Source organism: Poecilia mexicana, unplaced genomic scaffold (genome assembly GCF_051168715.1).
Source record: "Poecilia mexicana isolate PSO_F unplaced genomic scaffold, ASM5116871v1 scaffold_10, whole genome shotgun sequence".
Lineage (NCBI taxonomy): Eukaryota > Metazoa > Chordata > Actinopteri > Cyprinodontiformes > Poeciliidae > Poecilia > Poecilia mexicana.
The window spans coordinates 4027190-4043583 of record NW_028263379.1 but is presented as its reverse complement, the minus strand read 5'-3'; the positions used below and the strand labels follow the sequence as shown (position 1 = coordinate 4043583).

Sequence of the window (16394 nt, the reverse complement as noted above, 5' to 3'; positions counted from 1 at the left end):
CGCGGACTGGAGTCGGATTAAAGCGGATTGGAGTCGGATTAGAGAGGACTGGAGTCGGGTTAGAGCGGACTGGAGTCGTATTAAAGCGGAGTGGAGTCGGGTTACAGCGGAGTGGAGTCGGGTTAGAGCGGACTGGAGTCGGGTTAGAGCGGACTGGAGTCGGATTACTGGAGTAAAGCGGACTGAACTGGGTTGGTGGGAGTGATGCAGCCTTAAACAACAGTGTCTTGAGTCAAAGGCATCTTCAGAATAGTTGCAATACAGATTCTACAGGAGATAAGCATGTGCACCGTTTACTTTTCCTTTGGGATCAATAAAGGATTTTATATTTTGAAGTTTTGGAAGCTGCTGAGGAGGAGGACAGGGAGGAAGGGAAGGAGAAAAAGGAGGAGGAGGAAGATTAGATGATGAAGCTGAGGAGGAGGAGTAAATCAGTGTCAGAGACTCAAATGCGGAAGAAGAAGCAGCCTCTGAAAAGGAAGCAGCAGCAGAATGAAAGGAGCCTCCGCAGACGGACGGACCACTTGTTGAACCACCTCCGGCTCCCCGGGGCCCTTCTGCTCCTTCTCCCGGGCTTCGACTCTTTCTTCCGGTTCTGTTCCGGCTCGTTTCCCGCTGCCAGCCTCATGGCTCTGACTGGAAACGTGCTCCTCAGTGGGCTCCAGAGGCTCCGTACCTCCGCAGAGCCCCGCTGTCTTCAGGTTCGTCGGATCAATATGTCATCTTTTATTCATCCCGCCTGCTGAGCGCCGGCTCCGAGAGGCTGCTGCGGGCGGCGCTGCCGGCTGGCACCGCTGTCTCCGGCCGGACGGATCCTGCTCGGCGTGGGGAGCTGCTGGGAAGCCAGCCGGGTAGTTCTTCCCACTGGATTAGAACCGCCCTGGTTTATGTTTGTGGATATTTCTGGACGGAACCAGGCGGCTGGTTAGCTCGCCGGCTCGGAGGGACCCTCCATACCGACCTGAGCGTCCTCTCCGCGGGGGAAAACCGCTGGATCCGGCCGATGAAATGGGTCTTTATCTGGAGACAACAGACTCGTGATCTGTATAAAACTGTGATTTGTTTAATTTGGAACCTGATGGGTTTGGGTTGAATTTCTGGACCTGGATTAGCTTCCGAAGAAGGAGGGGGAAACTCCGAGACCCTCCCCGAGCAGAGTGCCCCTTTCCCGGGCTGGCCGCCGCGTCCGGGCCGCTGGGATGAGCTTACTGTGGGGCTGAATATCCATTAGAACAACGACCTTTCTACCTCAGAAGTCAGTTTACTGTACACCGTGTGGTGCCGTGTTATAAAACGGTGTTTACGGACATGGCCGAGTCGACCCGGCCCAGCCCATCGGACCCCGACGCCGCCAACTGCCGGGCTGCGAGTCCGGCTGCCGTGAAGAGGCGGGCGCAGCAGTCCACGATGGGCCACTGCTTCAAGAAAGTCACCCTGACCAAGCCGACCTTCTGCCACAGCTGCAGCGACTTCGTCTGGGGTCTCATCGGCTTCCTGTGCGAAGGTAAGTCCCAGCCTGTCAGACAGAAGTGAGGGCAGACAGTAAGAGGGGCTGTAATGCAGGGTCCGGTCCTCCAGAGATACCTGCAGCTTTCAGATGCATCCCTGCTCCAACACACCTGAATCCAATGAATGGCTTCTGATGAGGGAATCCAGCCATTTGAACCGCTCTGTTGGAGTAACGATGCATCTAAAAGTTGCAGGCCGGGAGCTCTGGAGGACCTGATTGAGCAGCCCTGATCTAATGGATTTCCCAGCCTGTCAGACACAACGAAGGGCTAACAGTTCCCTTCCATCCTGGGGTCAGAAGTCAACTCTCCTCCTTCATGAATGTAAATCGTCTCCATCAGTTTGGAGCTGCAGTCGAGTCGTTGGCATGGCAATAGGAGGCGAGCGGGATGCTGCGCGCGCGCGCGCGCGCGCGTGTGTCTGTGTCTGTGTGTGTGTGTGTCCTGGAGGATCACGTAGATTAAGAGGCAGCTGTGATGTCATCGATGGGCTTTATCTGTCACCATGATGTAATCAGATCCAGGAGGCCGGTTCTGATTCGGATGGATCTGTGGGTCGGAGAGAGAACCGGATCCATTATTAACCTTTCAGCCAGCTGACCTTCTGTGAGCAGCAGAAAGTGCTGTGTGGTGTGACAGCCTGTGACCTCTGACCCCAGTTTCATTGTTCGGAGCAAATGGGACAAATTCACGAACCCAGTTCTGGTAGAACCAGCGGGTCAGTTAAAGGGGAAGGTACCATCCAGCGCTGTCCTCCTCAGGCTGCTGTGTTCCTGACTGGACCGTTCCCGGTTCCTCAGCGGTCCGGTTCCGGTTCCTCAGCGGTTCATTTCCGGTTCCTCAGCAGTCCGTTCCGGTCCTCCAGCGGTCCGGTCCGGTTCTTCCCAGAACCCAGAACTGCTCTGCTATTTATAGCCACTATTTGCATATTTTTCTCAACAAAAACGTTGAAACTGAAATTCAAATCCGTCCGTTCAGAGCCGCGTCGCTCTAACCGATCGGACCGGCAGAGCACGGGGAAGGCCTGGAGTCACCATGGAAACCAGAACATGCTGGCACTCGTCAGAGGGGTCGTGACCTCTGAAGGGTTGCTGGTCCGTTTTGCTCAGCGCTGCTAGCACTCGGAGCTGCTGTCTGATTCCTATCTGCAGGAAGCGGCTGATTCTGATTAACTGAACTCTGACTGAAGAACGGCCATGATGCGCTAGAAAGTTAGACGGAAGGAAAAGCTTCATTCAGGCTGCAGAGAGAGGAAAGTGAAATATTTACTTGTCAGACTAACCTAGCTGAGATTTGAACCCAGGATGATAAAAACATAATTTTATTCCTGATGAAATCAGCAGGAATCGTTCACTGCAGGGAGCTGAGCCTTCATCCTGACCTTCATCTCCTCCTCTTCCTCAGTGTGTAACTTCATGTGTCATGAGAAATGCCTGAAGACGCTGCGGGCGGTTTGCATCTGCATGGCTCCGTCTAAGGTTCAGGTGAGTCTGCAGAGCAGCATGTTACTGGAATAAAGTATTCACACAAGCATATAGATCAGCACGATCACGCCTCAGAATGCTTCTCATATCTCACTTTCAAAATGTCCGCCATCTTTGAGCCTTTTAGACAATTAACATTATCGTCGTTAAATGTTCCACATTTTCCTGACTGGGATGAACTTTATGTCACATCATGTTTTCCTCTTTGGTCATCATATTCATACAACTTTAAAGTGATAAAGTGTAGCAGAAACTGAAGAGATGAACTTGTGAGACACACACCATCGTTTTAATGGTTAGCATTAGCTTCTGCTAATTTTTTAATGTGTTTAGAAGGTCAGTGTTAGCATAGCTGAGGTTTTTATCTTGCGACATCCAGCCGTTAGTGGTTAGTGAACCTAAGTTTCTCGTTAGCGGTGGCACAACTTGTCTCTTAATTGTTAGCATTAGCTTTGGCTAACATTTTAATGTGCTTAATGATTTAGTGATAATTTCCTCCATTTTTTAAATGTATTTATCTGATTAGTTATTTTCCGCTAATTATTTTTATGTATTTACAGATTTAGTGTTAGCTTCTGCTAAGCTGCTGTTGTGATATCGGTTTAGGGTTAGCTTCCGCTAATTGTTTTATGTGTTAGCGGCTTAGTGTGGATCCTGGTTCTCCTCGAGGTTCTGCAGAGTCCAGAACCTTTAGAGATGGTTCTGATGGATGTTCTGTAGATCAGCGCCTGATGTGCTGCTGTCTGACGTCTTTTTGTTTGCTTCTCTTAAATGAATGAAACTGTCATGAAAACCTTCTTCTTGTTTCTCTGTTGATATTAAACCAGCCAATCAGGAACGAGTGTTACAGGTCTCTGTCTGCTGCCCTCTGCAGGTGCCGGTGGCTCACTGCTTCGGCCCGGCCGGTCAGAAGAAGCGTTTCTGCTGCGTGTGCAGGAAGCAGACGGAGGGAAGCACGGCGCTGCGCTGTGAAGGTGGGACCAGTTTAGCCTGAAGCATCATCACCAGTCAGACCAGTTCAACCTGCTGGTACAACCAGTATGGTGACTTCAGAGCTCTGATGGGAATTAAGAGCAGCGATGCTGCTGGTCTGAGATGATTAACATCATACTGGGAAACGTTTGTGCAGATGTCCTCGTCTCCAAAAGCCGGGCTTTGACTAGGCCAGATATCTGGACCTTCATCTGTATTTACTTAAAGATGAAATTAAAAAATGAAAGCAGAGATTTGATCTTCCTCTCTGTGCGGCTCTGACAGTTGCTCTGTCTCCGTCGTCCTCGCGCTGATTGCCTCTGATAAACTACTTCCTGTCTTCCAGTGTGCGAGCTGCACGTCCACGCCGACTGCGCCGCCTTCAGCTGTGCAGACTGTCGCTGCTGCCACCTGGACCAGAACCTGCAGCAGGTAAAAGAGAACCGTGACAGAACTGGAGTCTCGCATGTTTATTTCTGAGGGGGCCGGGGCCCCACGGCCACCTCCTACCTCCGCCCCTGTCCAAACTCCAGCTGCATAGCAAGACTCCTAAATATCGGGCGCGATTAAGTCTGTTTTTGAGTAAAACGTTACTGGAGATTTGTGGCCCTGTTTACCAGAACATCAAAATATGCATGGATGGATAATAATAATAATAATAATAATAATAATAATAGGGATGCTCTGATCAGGTTATTTGCAGCCGATCCCGATCATCCATGAAGCCGATCACCGATCTCTGCCGATCATCTGGATTGGCTGTTCATTTTTCGCTTTCGGTATAAATTATACTATGTGATCTGGCAAAATTGAAAAATGATCTGGCAGTAAATTTACATAATTTAGACATAAAACATGCAAAATACTTGCAGGCATAGAACAGCTGCTATTCAGTCAAAAGGACTGAAAAACCTGCAATCAGTAAAATAATATTTAACACTAAGGTTAGTAAGTAAGTGAAGTTTATTTATAAAGATTTTCACAGACATAAAATCACAAAGCGCTGTCCGACAGAAATCGACCTTAAAACATGAAACCATCAGAAGAAACAATAAAATCCAGAGATAAAAGCCTGAGAAAATAAAATTTTTTTTAGTTGCTCTTTAAAAAACCTCAGAGTGAGAAACCGGAGCTGTGAGGGCCACAGCCTGGGGGCCACCGACTGAGGGGCCCGGGGCCCTTTGGTTTTTAACTGTGTCTGTGCAGCAACCAGGAGATTCAGAGTCTGAGAACGAAGCAGAAAGTTTAGTTAAAACCTGACAGATAAGCAGCAGCCTGACGCTCTGTGTGTCAGAACAAGAACCAGTCCTACAGTCAGCTGGGAGCCGGAGAGAGAGAGCAGACCAGGAGACACGGAGGACCGAGGCTGGCTGCTGAGTGAACAGGAGGATTTATCCAGCAGCTAAAAAGGGTGTTACAGTAACAGACGAGATGAGACTAAAGCATGAATGATTTCCTCCAGATCAGCTCTGGAGACCATCTGTCTGATTTTAGAAAACTTTCTTAAATGATAGAAACAGGAACAGGAAACGGCCTTAATGTGAGTCGAAGCCTGATGACGAATCAAACGTGACACCTGGATTTTTTACCTTTGATTTTAGGAAGGATCCAGTTTTCTGGCTGATGTCATGGTGCAGGTGACTGGGAGCAATAATCAGTTTCTGTCTTACTGGTGTTTAAAACCAGACAGTTACTGGACAGCCGGTCACCGATCCGGGACAAACGCTGGACAATCCTCTGCACCCTAAATTATAACGAGCCAAATAAATCTCACAGCATTGGCTTTATCAAATAATGTCAAGTAAAAAAAGGAAACATTCATTAAAGTCAAATGCAGGTTGCATCAAAATAAACAATCCTGAGTCACTAAACTAAAACTGAGTAAAGCTGGTTCTGATTGGCTGGTTCTGACTGAGCTGAGTAATTCTGCAGAACACAGAGGAGGCAGAGGAGCTCAATTATCTTTTTCAGAGATGATCTGTTAGGAGAGCGAAAGTTTTAATACATGTGTAAAATATTTAGTCTGTTTGTTGAAGTTGCCTGCTGCAGCTTTAAGCAGCTTTACGTTTCCAGCAGGTGGTTTTGAGCCTCCATGTTTGTTTTTAATGCCATATTAGATTGGTTGCATCGTGCTTCACCCCTGAGGTCATTTTCCACAGCAACACGGATCCATTGACCTGGATCCTGACCTTGCAGGCGAGGATAAACGAGTTTAACTGAGCATAAAAATATTTAAAAACTAGATATCTCTTTTAACAAAGCAAAAAAATGCAAGTTTTAATCAGTCGTTTATTTTTATAGAATACTTTTGCAGTCCTTTACTTTATAAAAATAAAAAGTAATAGAAACATCAGACAGTTGACGATTTCAGAACAAACTTTACATTCTGTCATCAATAAAACCATCAATACATCAAATATATTGATCAGTGTTTCATATCTAATGAGTCTCTGACCAGCTGCATTTTACTCTGGATTTAAACGAACTCAGTGTTTCGGTTTTCAATCTGCAATCAATAACAATTAAAAACTATTTATGTTTTTAGGTGAGAACTAATGACTGGGCCCTGGTTCTGCTGCCTGTAGGAGTGATGTTCTGGTTCTGGTTCTGACCCACAGGAGTCACTGCAGCACCAGTGGAGGGAGGGCGACCCGGCGTCGGCACGCTGCGAGTTCTGCCGCCGCTCCTGCGGTTCCTCTGAGGTTCTGTCCGGGTTGAGGTGCGAGTGGTGCGGCGTCACGGTGAGTCCAGCCGCTCCAGAACCCGCCGCATCAGAACCGCCCGGTCCAAACGCCATCCTCTGTTCCCCCGCAGAGCCACGCGTCCTGCTGCCACCGCCTCCCGGCAGAGTGTGCCCTGGGGCGACTCCGCAGCATGCTGCTGCCACCGCCGTGCGTCCGACTCCAGTCCAGGAACTTCAGCAAGATGCAGTGCTACCGGATCGGCGAGAGCGGCAGCCAGGACCGCAGTGAGGGGGATCATTTTATCAGTCTGCTTAATTAATACAAAAAACATTCACTTTAATCTTAATTTAAAGAGTAATTAATCTTAATCTTACTTGAAAAATTAAGAAGACTAATTTGCTTAATTACTATGTTTTTTTGTTGCTGTTATTTTTAGAAGAAGCCATGAAGCTAAGCTAACCTGATAATGGCAATTTAACTTGCAGAATTTCATGCATGAATCTATTTTTGTTCAAATAAAACTGATGCAGTTTAAAAGCTTTTACAATTGTTTTCAATAAATCTTCAGTTTGTTTACTTTCTTTTCCTCGTCACAAAGTCTCAATAAGGAAGTCGTTTCTGAATCAAACCAAATCTTTCACTGAGAGTCGCCTCCATGTGGGTTCAGTTGATCTCAGGAGGCGGGGCTTGATGACATCATCAGTGAGTTCGACCACTTCCTGTGATGTTTCTGAAACCAAAGAAGAAAAACCACAAACGTTCAGATCGCTTCCTGTTAGCAGCGCCGCTGATCTGAACTGAGACAGAAAGATGGAGACATGAAGACATTTATGTGTAAAATAACAAATCAAACTGACAAATTAAACAAAAAAAACTTTAAAAATTGGCAATAAATTCAAATAGATTAAAAAAAATAAATAATAATCCAATAAATTAATTTATTTACATAAATTAATCTTATTTATTCATGAGAAATTAATTAATTTACAAATTTTAATGGAAGTATAATACACTAATAATATTTTTAATAAAAGCCATTAAGACAAAGTAATAAAATCCGACTAAATCTAGTAGAAAAACGTATTTAAAGAATTTCATTTAAAAATGTAAATTTAGTTTTAGATGAAAGCTGAATAATTTTAACCAGTGCAAACTATTTGAAATAAAATGTAACAGTTTTGTTCCAGTTCCATCTCTGTTGGTTCATAAACTGGTTTTAATGGATCCGCTCCAGTTGACCTTTGACCTTCAGGATGTTTAGCTTGTGAAACGTTTCGACTTTCTGTCGTTTCCGTCAGATAACTGGGATGAAGCCGAACCAGCAGCTGCTGCGCCCAGAGAGCTCCAGTCTGCAGCTCCAGAGACCAGTAAGACCAGTTACCGCCCCAGTACCAGACCTCTACTGGTTTAACTCTAACTGGTCTGACTCTGGCTGTCAGGGGTCAAAAGGTCACACTCTTCCTTTGTGGTTTCAGGTAAGCAGGTCTTCAAGGTGTTTGACGGCGATGATGCGTTGAGACGCGGCTTCTTCCGATTGGCTCCCAGCTGCCGAGGCGTGAAGAACGAGGAAGTGGTGAGCCTGATGCTGCATCCCAGGAATCAGCTGGGCGCGGCCATGTTGTTTCTGTCGGTGACTTCAGCCTGACCTCTGACCTCGGCTGCTCTTCTGGCTCCGTCCTGCAGGAGGCGGCGCTGAGGGCCTTCTACCTGCCTGGCGAGCCTCATCACTTTGACCTGGAGAACGTCGGTGCCGTGCAGCATCACCATAGCGACGACTTCCAGAACCAGAACGCCAGCGACGCGCGGGTGCTGAGGGCCAAGCTACGGCATGATGATGTCATCAAGGTGCACGCTGCCTGGAGCAGGTGAGGTCGTCCTGAACCCGTTTGACCCTTGAGGGCTGGTTGCCATGGATACGCCTTGTATTTCAGGTCGAGTGTAGTGTCAGTGGAAGTGTCAGAGACGAGCACAGCGGCGTCCGTCCTGAGCGATGTTCTGCTGCAGCTGGACAGACAGGTGAGTTATTACCTGTATCATCTTTATTAGTTAAGTTTGTTTTATATTTATTTATGCAACATATTCTCCATTTTAATCAAGGAACGAAGTTACCTTCAGTTGCTATTAAAATGCTGCAATATGAAATGTTACTGGGCCTCTGTCTCTTTAAATCTCCTGCTCCTTCTGAAGCTCCGCCTCCAGGAAGTCGTCCCAACATGACTCCCCTTAATGTTTTTGCTCTGAGAAGCAGCTCCTATAACGAGCTCAGCAGCTGTTTGCTAATTGCTGCTGGCTAGTCTGAAGGAGCTGAGAGGGGGAGGAGCTGTGTCTCAGTCCCCTGTTAGCCCCCAGGTGCATTTCCTTCTGAGGTTTCAGCTGATTGGTCTGTTTCAGGGTGAAGATGCGTCCAGCTTCAGTCTGCAGGAAGTCTACATGAGCAGCAAGCAAGGTGAGCAGCTGGGTGTGTTTCAGTGTGTGTGTGTGTGTGTGCGTTTCCTTGTAATACCTTGTGGGGACCATTTTCCTGACACATACTACATTGTGGGGACCCACTGCTCCTTGTGGGTCCGAAGCCTGGGCTGTTTTTGGGTCAGGGGTCAGATTTAGGACTAAGGTGTGATTTGAGTTTTGGTTGATTGGAGTTAGGATGTAGAAATGAATGGAAGTCAATGGAAAGACCCCACAAAGATAGCCACACAAACGTGTGTGTGTGTGTGTGTGTGTGTGTGTGTGTGTGTGTGTGTGTGTGTGTGTTTCTAACTGTGTGTGTGTCCTACAGTGCAGAGACAAACTCTGAGTCCTCAGGAGAAGATGGTGGACAAACTGCAGGAGATCAGGAAGGTGAGTCGGACGGAGCTTCAGGTTGTGTTGGTGAGATCAGAGCTGTGAAGGTTGTCAGTTGCTCTTGTTGCTGTTGCTGCAGCTCTCCCTACGTCAGATGAACCAGACCCGTTTCTACATAGTCCAGAACCAGAACCCAGCCGTGCAGGTCGGCCTGCTGATCTCAGGACTGCCCCCCCTGCTGACCAAAGAGGAGTACTGCGGCCTGCTGGAGGAACACCTGGACTTCAAGGGTGAGTCTGCACTCTGCATCGCCCCTGCTGGGTGGACAGAGACCTACAGGTTAATTATTAACAAATAATCAGCTCAGGAGATTAGTAGCCGATGAGTCAGCATCTGGTTACCATGACAACGGCTATCTACAAGATGCTTTGGTTTGTCCAGATGGAGGAACGCTGCTCTGCACAGCGCAGCAAACACATGAATGATCCAAACTGAAAACTACAAGCATAAAAATATCCAAATGCAACAAAAAAATCAGAAAATAGCAGCAAAACAAACCAAGATGCTCTCAGACCAGACGTTGCAACTGCAGACTGACGTTTGCAGCGTTTTATTCCTGCTGCTGTTTTCCAACCTGCTTATATTTTCTGCAGTTTTCTGTTGCTGTGTTTTTGCCCGTCAGCCTCCGTTGCTCTGACTCGTTTTCCTCCGTGTCGTTCTCTGCAGGTCACCTGGTCACGCTAACTCACTTCTATGAAGCTCAAGGTGAGGCTGTTACCATGGAAACCACCTTTTCATCAGGGCTTCGAGACAAGACCTGAATGAACCCGGGGATCTTAACGATCTGCAGTGATGTGCGTGTGTGTGTGTGTGTGTGTGTGTGTGTGTTTCTAGGCGCCGTGGCGCTGCAGATTAGCTGCTTTGCTGAAGCAGAGAGGATCTACATGTTGGCTAAAGACACGACCATCAGCAACAAGACGCTGACATCACTGATCATACCTGAGATCCAGGTGAGCCCCACTGAACTGGTTCCACTGGAAACCAGTTCAATATCCAGACTGGCAGCTTCCAGTCGGCGGCCATCTTTATTCAGTTTATTCATGGAATCAGATTCAAAGAGTAAAACCCAATTTATCTCCATAAATGTTGAATTTGATCCAATCATAGATTCAGATCTGATTCTGAACAAGTGACGCTCCTCTGTTATATAGATCTATGCCACATAGAGCGAAACTCTTCCAGCATTTATTTATTTCAGTTCTGATGGTTCTGGTGGCTCACAGAGAATAAAAACCCAACATTCAGCATCTCAGAACATCAGAATTTTCCACCACATCAATAAAAAATTATATTTTAGCTGGAAATGTCCATCAGGACTGTTTCTCCACTTTGTTTGTTTTTCTGTCCTCTGATTGGCTGGTTTCTCTTGGTTCTGGTTCTGGCTGCAGTGCCAGAAGCTGGGGGACGCAGTCTGCCCCCTGCTGGTGTTCGTGAACCCGAAGAGCGGCGGGCTGAAGGGCAGAGAGCTGCTGCACAGCTTCAGGAAGCTGCTGAACCCTCACCAGGTGTTTGACATCACCAACGGAGGCCCGCTGGCAGGGTGAGGGTTCTGGTTCTGGTTCTGGTCCAGAAGCTCATTGGACCTGCTGATGTGATGGTAGAACATGTTCCTGTGCTGCAGCCTCCACGCCTTCAGGGAGGTTCCCAGATTCCGGGTTCTGGTCTGCGGTGGCGACGGCACGGTGGGATGGGTTCTGGGGGTTCTGGAGACCGTGAGGCACAAGCTGGTCTGCCGCGAGCCGCCCATCGGCATCGTCCCTCTGGGAACAGGTGAGACCGGCGGATCCTCCGGAGGTTCTGGTTCCATCGCCATCTGACGCCCGGGTTCCTCCGTTCTGATTGGTCAGGGAACGACCTGGCCCGGATCCTGCGCTGGGGGCCGGGTTATGGCGGCGACGACCCCTACCACATCCTGGCGTCTGTGGATGAGGCGGATGAAGTCCAGATGGACCGCTGGACCATCCTGCTGGACGCGCAGGATGTCTCAGAGGACGGGAAGGACAGCGGCGTCCTGGAGCCGCCCAAGGTTTGACCAAAGCCAGACAGGATTTCTGCCTAAACAAGAACCAGACTTAGCACAGACGTTGACCTGCTTTTCTGAAAAAAAAAAAGAAAAAAAAAAAAGAAAAGTTCAAGATGGCCGTCATTGTTGTCAAGGAGAATTTATTATCGCACAAAATTTAGCTGTCAAAAGTATTTATCCCAGATTAATACTTTTGGTGTCAAAACATAATAAGATTCACAGAAATCATATTTACTAATACTTTGTCATTTTTAAAGATGGCCACCAAAATTAATTTTTGCATTAAAATTAGTCTTATATTGAACCATAGAAATAATTTATATTCTCTCGGTATGGCGTTTCCTTTTTCAAAATGGCCGCCATGGTTGTAATGAAGAATAAATGTTTGAATTAAAATCAGGTGTAGTTGTTTCCAGTGATGAACTATGCTAACACTAAACACATTGCCAAGTGCTAATGCTAAACTGCTAAATACAAACAAAATTAGCTAGTGCTAACCGTTAATTCATCAGTCTCTCAGACGCTAACAGTAAAATCCTCAGTTTCTAATTCTGCTGGATTTTATTACCGTAAAGTTTTATGAACATGACGAGACAAAATGGCGGCCATCTTAAAAAATGTCCTTCATCCTGAACTTCAAGTGGCTGATGGGAAGGATGAAAACATGCAACCTGAGGCGTTAGCATGCTTATGCTAATGGATGTTTTAGCAGTATTAGCAGCTGTAGCTGGTTTATAGCCCGTCTCCTCTCAGATCGTCCAGATGAACAACTACTTCGGCCTCGGCATCGACGCCGAGCTCAGCCTGGACTTCCACCTGGCCCGGGAGGGAGAACCCGACAAATTCACCAGCAGGTAGCCCGGAGGATCCGACCGTCTCTGTCTGATAAACAAACCTCTTATGCTTCTGAACATGCGAGTGCGACCTTCCTGCCCTCAGGTTCCACAACAAAGGCGTTTACGTGAAGGTGGGTCTGCAGAAGATCAGCCGCAGCCGCAGCCTCCACAAGGAGCTGCAGCTGCAGGTGGACAAGCAGCCCGTCCCGCTGCCCAACATCGAGGGGCTCATCTTCCTCAACATCCCCAGGTAACGCACAGAGACGCACGGCGCCCCCTGCAGGGCGGCGCTCCGCTTCATGTCCGCTCCTCTCTGCAGCTGGGGTTCTGGAGCCGACCTGTGGGGGTCGGAGGCCGACGGCCGGTTCTCCAGGCCCAGGATTGACGACGGCCTGCTGGAGGTGGTCGGGGTCACCGGGGTCGTCCACATGGTGCGGTGCCGCCGGGTCGTCTCGGATCGTCTCGGCCTAGCGTCTCTCTGACCTCTGACCTCTGCCGTGTCTCCACAGGGCCAGGTCCAGAGCGGGCTCCGCTCCGGGATCCGGATCGCCCAGGGATCCTACATCCGCCTCATCGTCAGCAAAGAGCTTCCTGTCCAGGTGGATGGCGAGCCCTGGCTACAGGCGCCGGGACACATCATCATCTCTGCTGCCGGACCCAAGGTACCGAGGATTGGCCCTGCAGGGCCGCCGGAGCTCAACACGGGCCCGGCTGGACCCGGCTAGGCCTCCAGGTTCACTGGTTACTGGCTCCATTCATCCATCATGACCTTGTCCCATCTCTCTGCAGGTCCGGATGCTCAGGAAGTCCAAACTGAAGCAGAGGAAGTCTCCGTCCAGCAGAGACGGACGCTCAGACAGTCCGTCCTCCAGAGACGGGGGACACTGACCGGACCGCCAGTTCTGCCTCTGTAGCTGCTTCCTGCTGAAGCCGGGAGGCCGGTCCGCTCCGGTCCGGTCCGGTTCCTGTGGCTGAGATTCCACTCATGTAGCTTTGTAGCCGAAGACCCACAGGAAAACAGACTCAGGTTCCACTTCCTGCTGAGGAAGAGGAGGAGGTCAAAGTTCATTCCTGCTCCTAAAACAAAAATAATCATCTTCATTGTGACCGTCAGACATTCAGGACGAGTGAGAAGAACCGGGTTCATTGGGTCCGAGCGGAACCAGAACCACTGCTAAGCCTTAGCTGTGGATTTATATCGTCTAAATGTAGAAATATTGCAGGAGGAAGAGGAGGATGAAGAGCGGCATCCAGACTGGCCGTTTGCTCTGCAGACATCTGGACCAGAACCAGAACCGGGTCAGGTTCTGGAGAACATCCAGAACATGGAGCATAAGCTCCTTGTTCCTCTCCTGGTTCATTGCCACATTAAATATTTTGACCGGTTGCCATGGTGATTCCCGCCTTTTCTGGGGCTCCTTGAGGAGGTGGAGCTCCAGAACCTTTTGGTTCCTGCAGAACATTAGAACCTCCAGGTCCAGTTCCTCCAGAACCAATGAGGGAATGGACACATCTCTTTGCTCTCTGATTGGCTAGAAACCAGGAAGTCCTCCAGCAGTGGGAGACTGGAAGTCCTACAATTGGACGGAGAAACAAATTGAATTCAGAAGGTTCTGGATGTTTAAGCGGGTCAGAACCAACATCACTCAGAGCTGGACAAACTGGAGAACAACTGGAAAAATCCTCAAAGTTAAACTGGGAGAACTGGGAAAGTAATCAGAATTTTAACTGGGTCGGGAAAAGTCCAGCTTCCTGTGACCCGGTTAGAGTCTGGATGATGGTTCTGATGGTCCTGATGGATATGGAGGTCCAAATGGAACTGGGTTTATCACTGCTTTAAATTGCAATCCCAGTATAATCCCAGTATGAGCTGGGTTGGAATCATCTCCAGGAAAATTGACAGAGGAAATGGTGAAATTAGTCATGTGTGGTCCAGACAGAAGCAGGTTTCAGGAGTCAGGACTCTGGTTCTGCTGGTTCTGATGGGTCTGCTGGTTCTGCTGGACCCTCCATGTTGACGGGGTTTAGATTTACTGTAGCTCTGATGTTTACTTTTAGCTGTCATATTTTTCTTATTTTTGGTGCTAGAAAATAAAACTTGGTGATTTTCTGTGTTTTCAGTTCTGGAGGTTCTGGAGGTCCTGGGTCAGTTTTACTGGACAAATGTGAAACTGCAGGGTTCTGTTTGACCCGTTTGGTAAATTTTCAGAACTTCTGACTGAAGCGTCTTGTCCAGCTTTGAGCTTCCTGAGGGTTCAGGTTACAGTTCTGCTGATTGGCCAGCAGGAGGCGCTGCAAGGGGGGGGGGACGCAGTGGTGTTAACTGTGGAGCTGATCAACATGCAAGAAGTTCTGTTGGTCATTGAACCTGGACTCTCGGCTTCCTGTTGGTCTGAATGAAAACGTGAGACTCGGCCGGGCCGGGCGGCACCAGAACCACAGAGGTTCTGACTGAAAGAAAATAAAGTAAAGCATCTTTTATCCCCACGGATCGACACGTTGGGATTAATGGGCTGATCAGGGTTTTAATCCAGGAAGATGAGATGTTTTTGGATTTTAAAAACTGAAATTGTAATAAAACATCATCTGGGTCCAAAATGTTCAGATTAATCTAATATAGTTACATGAAAATCATGATTATTGTTAATGACAACTCTTACATTTATGTCCAAATTTTCTATTATCTTTGTAGTTTAAAGTCATTATTTTACTAAAAGGAAATCTGTCCATTAAATTTGGCTTTGAGCCGTAAAGAATTTCCAGACGTCATTTTATAAATTTATACTCTCTGAAAATATTTGACTTTTTTTCCTCAAACGTTTAATTTAATCTCATTACCATCTGGTTTTAGATTTAAATAATAAAAAATGAGAGGATCTCCAGATTTTCTTCATTTTACAGTAAAAATAATCTGACATTTTCTTTGAGTTTTATGGAGAGCAAAGAGTGCCAAATTGCAATAATTAAATAACTGATGAAATCACTTAAGTGTTCCTAATTTATTAAAATTGAAAATAAATCCAGAAACATTTATTAAAGATAATGAATTGTACCCCAATTAAATGTCTTCATTTTTAAAAGTAGATATAATTATTCCATGATTTAATAAATGTATGTTCCTGCATACATGCTAATTAACATTATGAATTATTTTAAACTGTAAACATGACCCATCAAACTCAGAGGGCGGGATCAGGGCTGTTTCCAAAAACTAATTATATATATGTAATTTAATTGAGACACATTTAATAAATTACTTTTGTATTTATTTCTAGTTTTACATGGTGACACATTTAATTATTTCATAAGTTATTTGTTATAATTTGGCATTCTCACTAAATGAAAACAAAGAGCACCAGAACAACAGCACAGGAGCTCCACAACAGGAGAAGTTGTGGTTGGAGGTCCTGGGGCCCCTCAGCGGGCCCTGGGTCTTTATTCGGCCATGCAGTAGTCTTACTTTGCCACACTGCCAGTCGCACAACGAGCCTTCATCGCTGCCAAACCTGACGTAACGTGTTGTTGCTGCTTTGACGTAACGTTTCTGCTTCTCGTGCCTCCGTAGTGGCGACCTGAGGCCCCGCCCCTTTCAGCTGAGAGGTGGGCGGAGCCACGCCCCCAGTGCGTAGCCGTTTAGCTGTGTGTTAGCTGCCGGTGCAGTGGCATCTTCTCTCTCATGTGCCTCTGGTTTCTGTCTGCTGTAACACTTTTTACTCGTTTTATGAATAGATGACGTGTTTATTTTTGCAATCTGAAGCTGTTTTGAGTTTTGACTGTAACTTGCACTAATTGATCCTCTTCTATGTCCCATAAAGGTTCTGATGTATGTTAGCTAAAGCTAATTATAGGTCATAAATGTATATGGTTAAATAACAGATTGGTCTATGTGTTTAATTATAATAAAATGGTTTAATATGGAAATATGGCTGTTTATGTTTGATTTTAAGAGGAATGATTCTCTTTTCACGCCTCAGCCAGAACTCATTAATCTTTAAGCTTTAAAAGAAAAAGTTAACATCTTCAGAGGAACAGACCTTTGAATCTTT

The 16394-nt window shown here is 47.1% G+C and overlaps 1 protein-coding gene across 1 annotated transcript; it reads left to right on the top strand.

Annotated features, from left to right (window-relative positions):
* The first annotated feature begins 451 nt into the window (after window positions 1-451).
* dgkq (diacylglycerol kinase theta) lies at window positions 452-16269 on the top strand. The gene is made up of 23 exons (XM_014995624.2): window positions 452-1504; window positions 2913-2992; window positions 3867-3966; window positions 4311-4396; window positions 6583-6705; window positions 6779-6932; window positions 7947-8015; window positions 8124-8221; window positions 8332-8513; window positions 8580-8664; window positions 9040-9094; window positions 9425-9486; window positions 9569-9719; window positions 10156-10194; window positions 10324-10439; window positions 10878-11029; window positions 11111-11259; window positions 11337-11515; window positions 12266-12366; window positions 12452-12598; window positions 12668-12779; window positions 12858-13010; window positions 13138-16269. The coding sequence occupies exons 1-23, from the start codon at window positions 1309-1311 to the stop codon at window positions 13234-13236; spliced, it is 2688 nt and encodes an 895-aa protein (XP_014851110.2). The 5' UTR covers window positions 452-1308; the 3' UTR covers window positions 13237-16269.
* The last annotated feature ends 125 nt before the right edge of the window (window positions 16270-16394 follow it).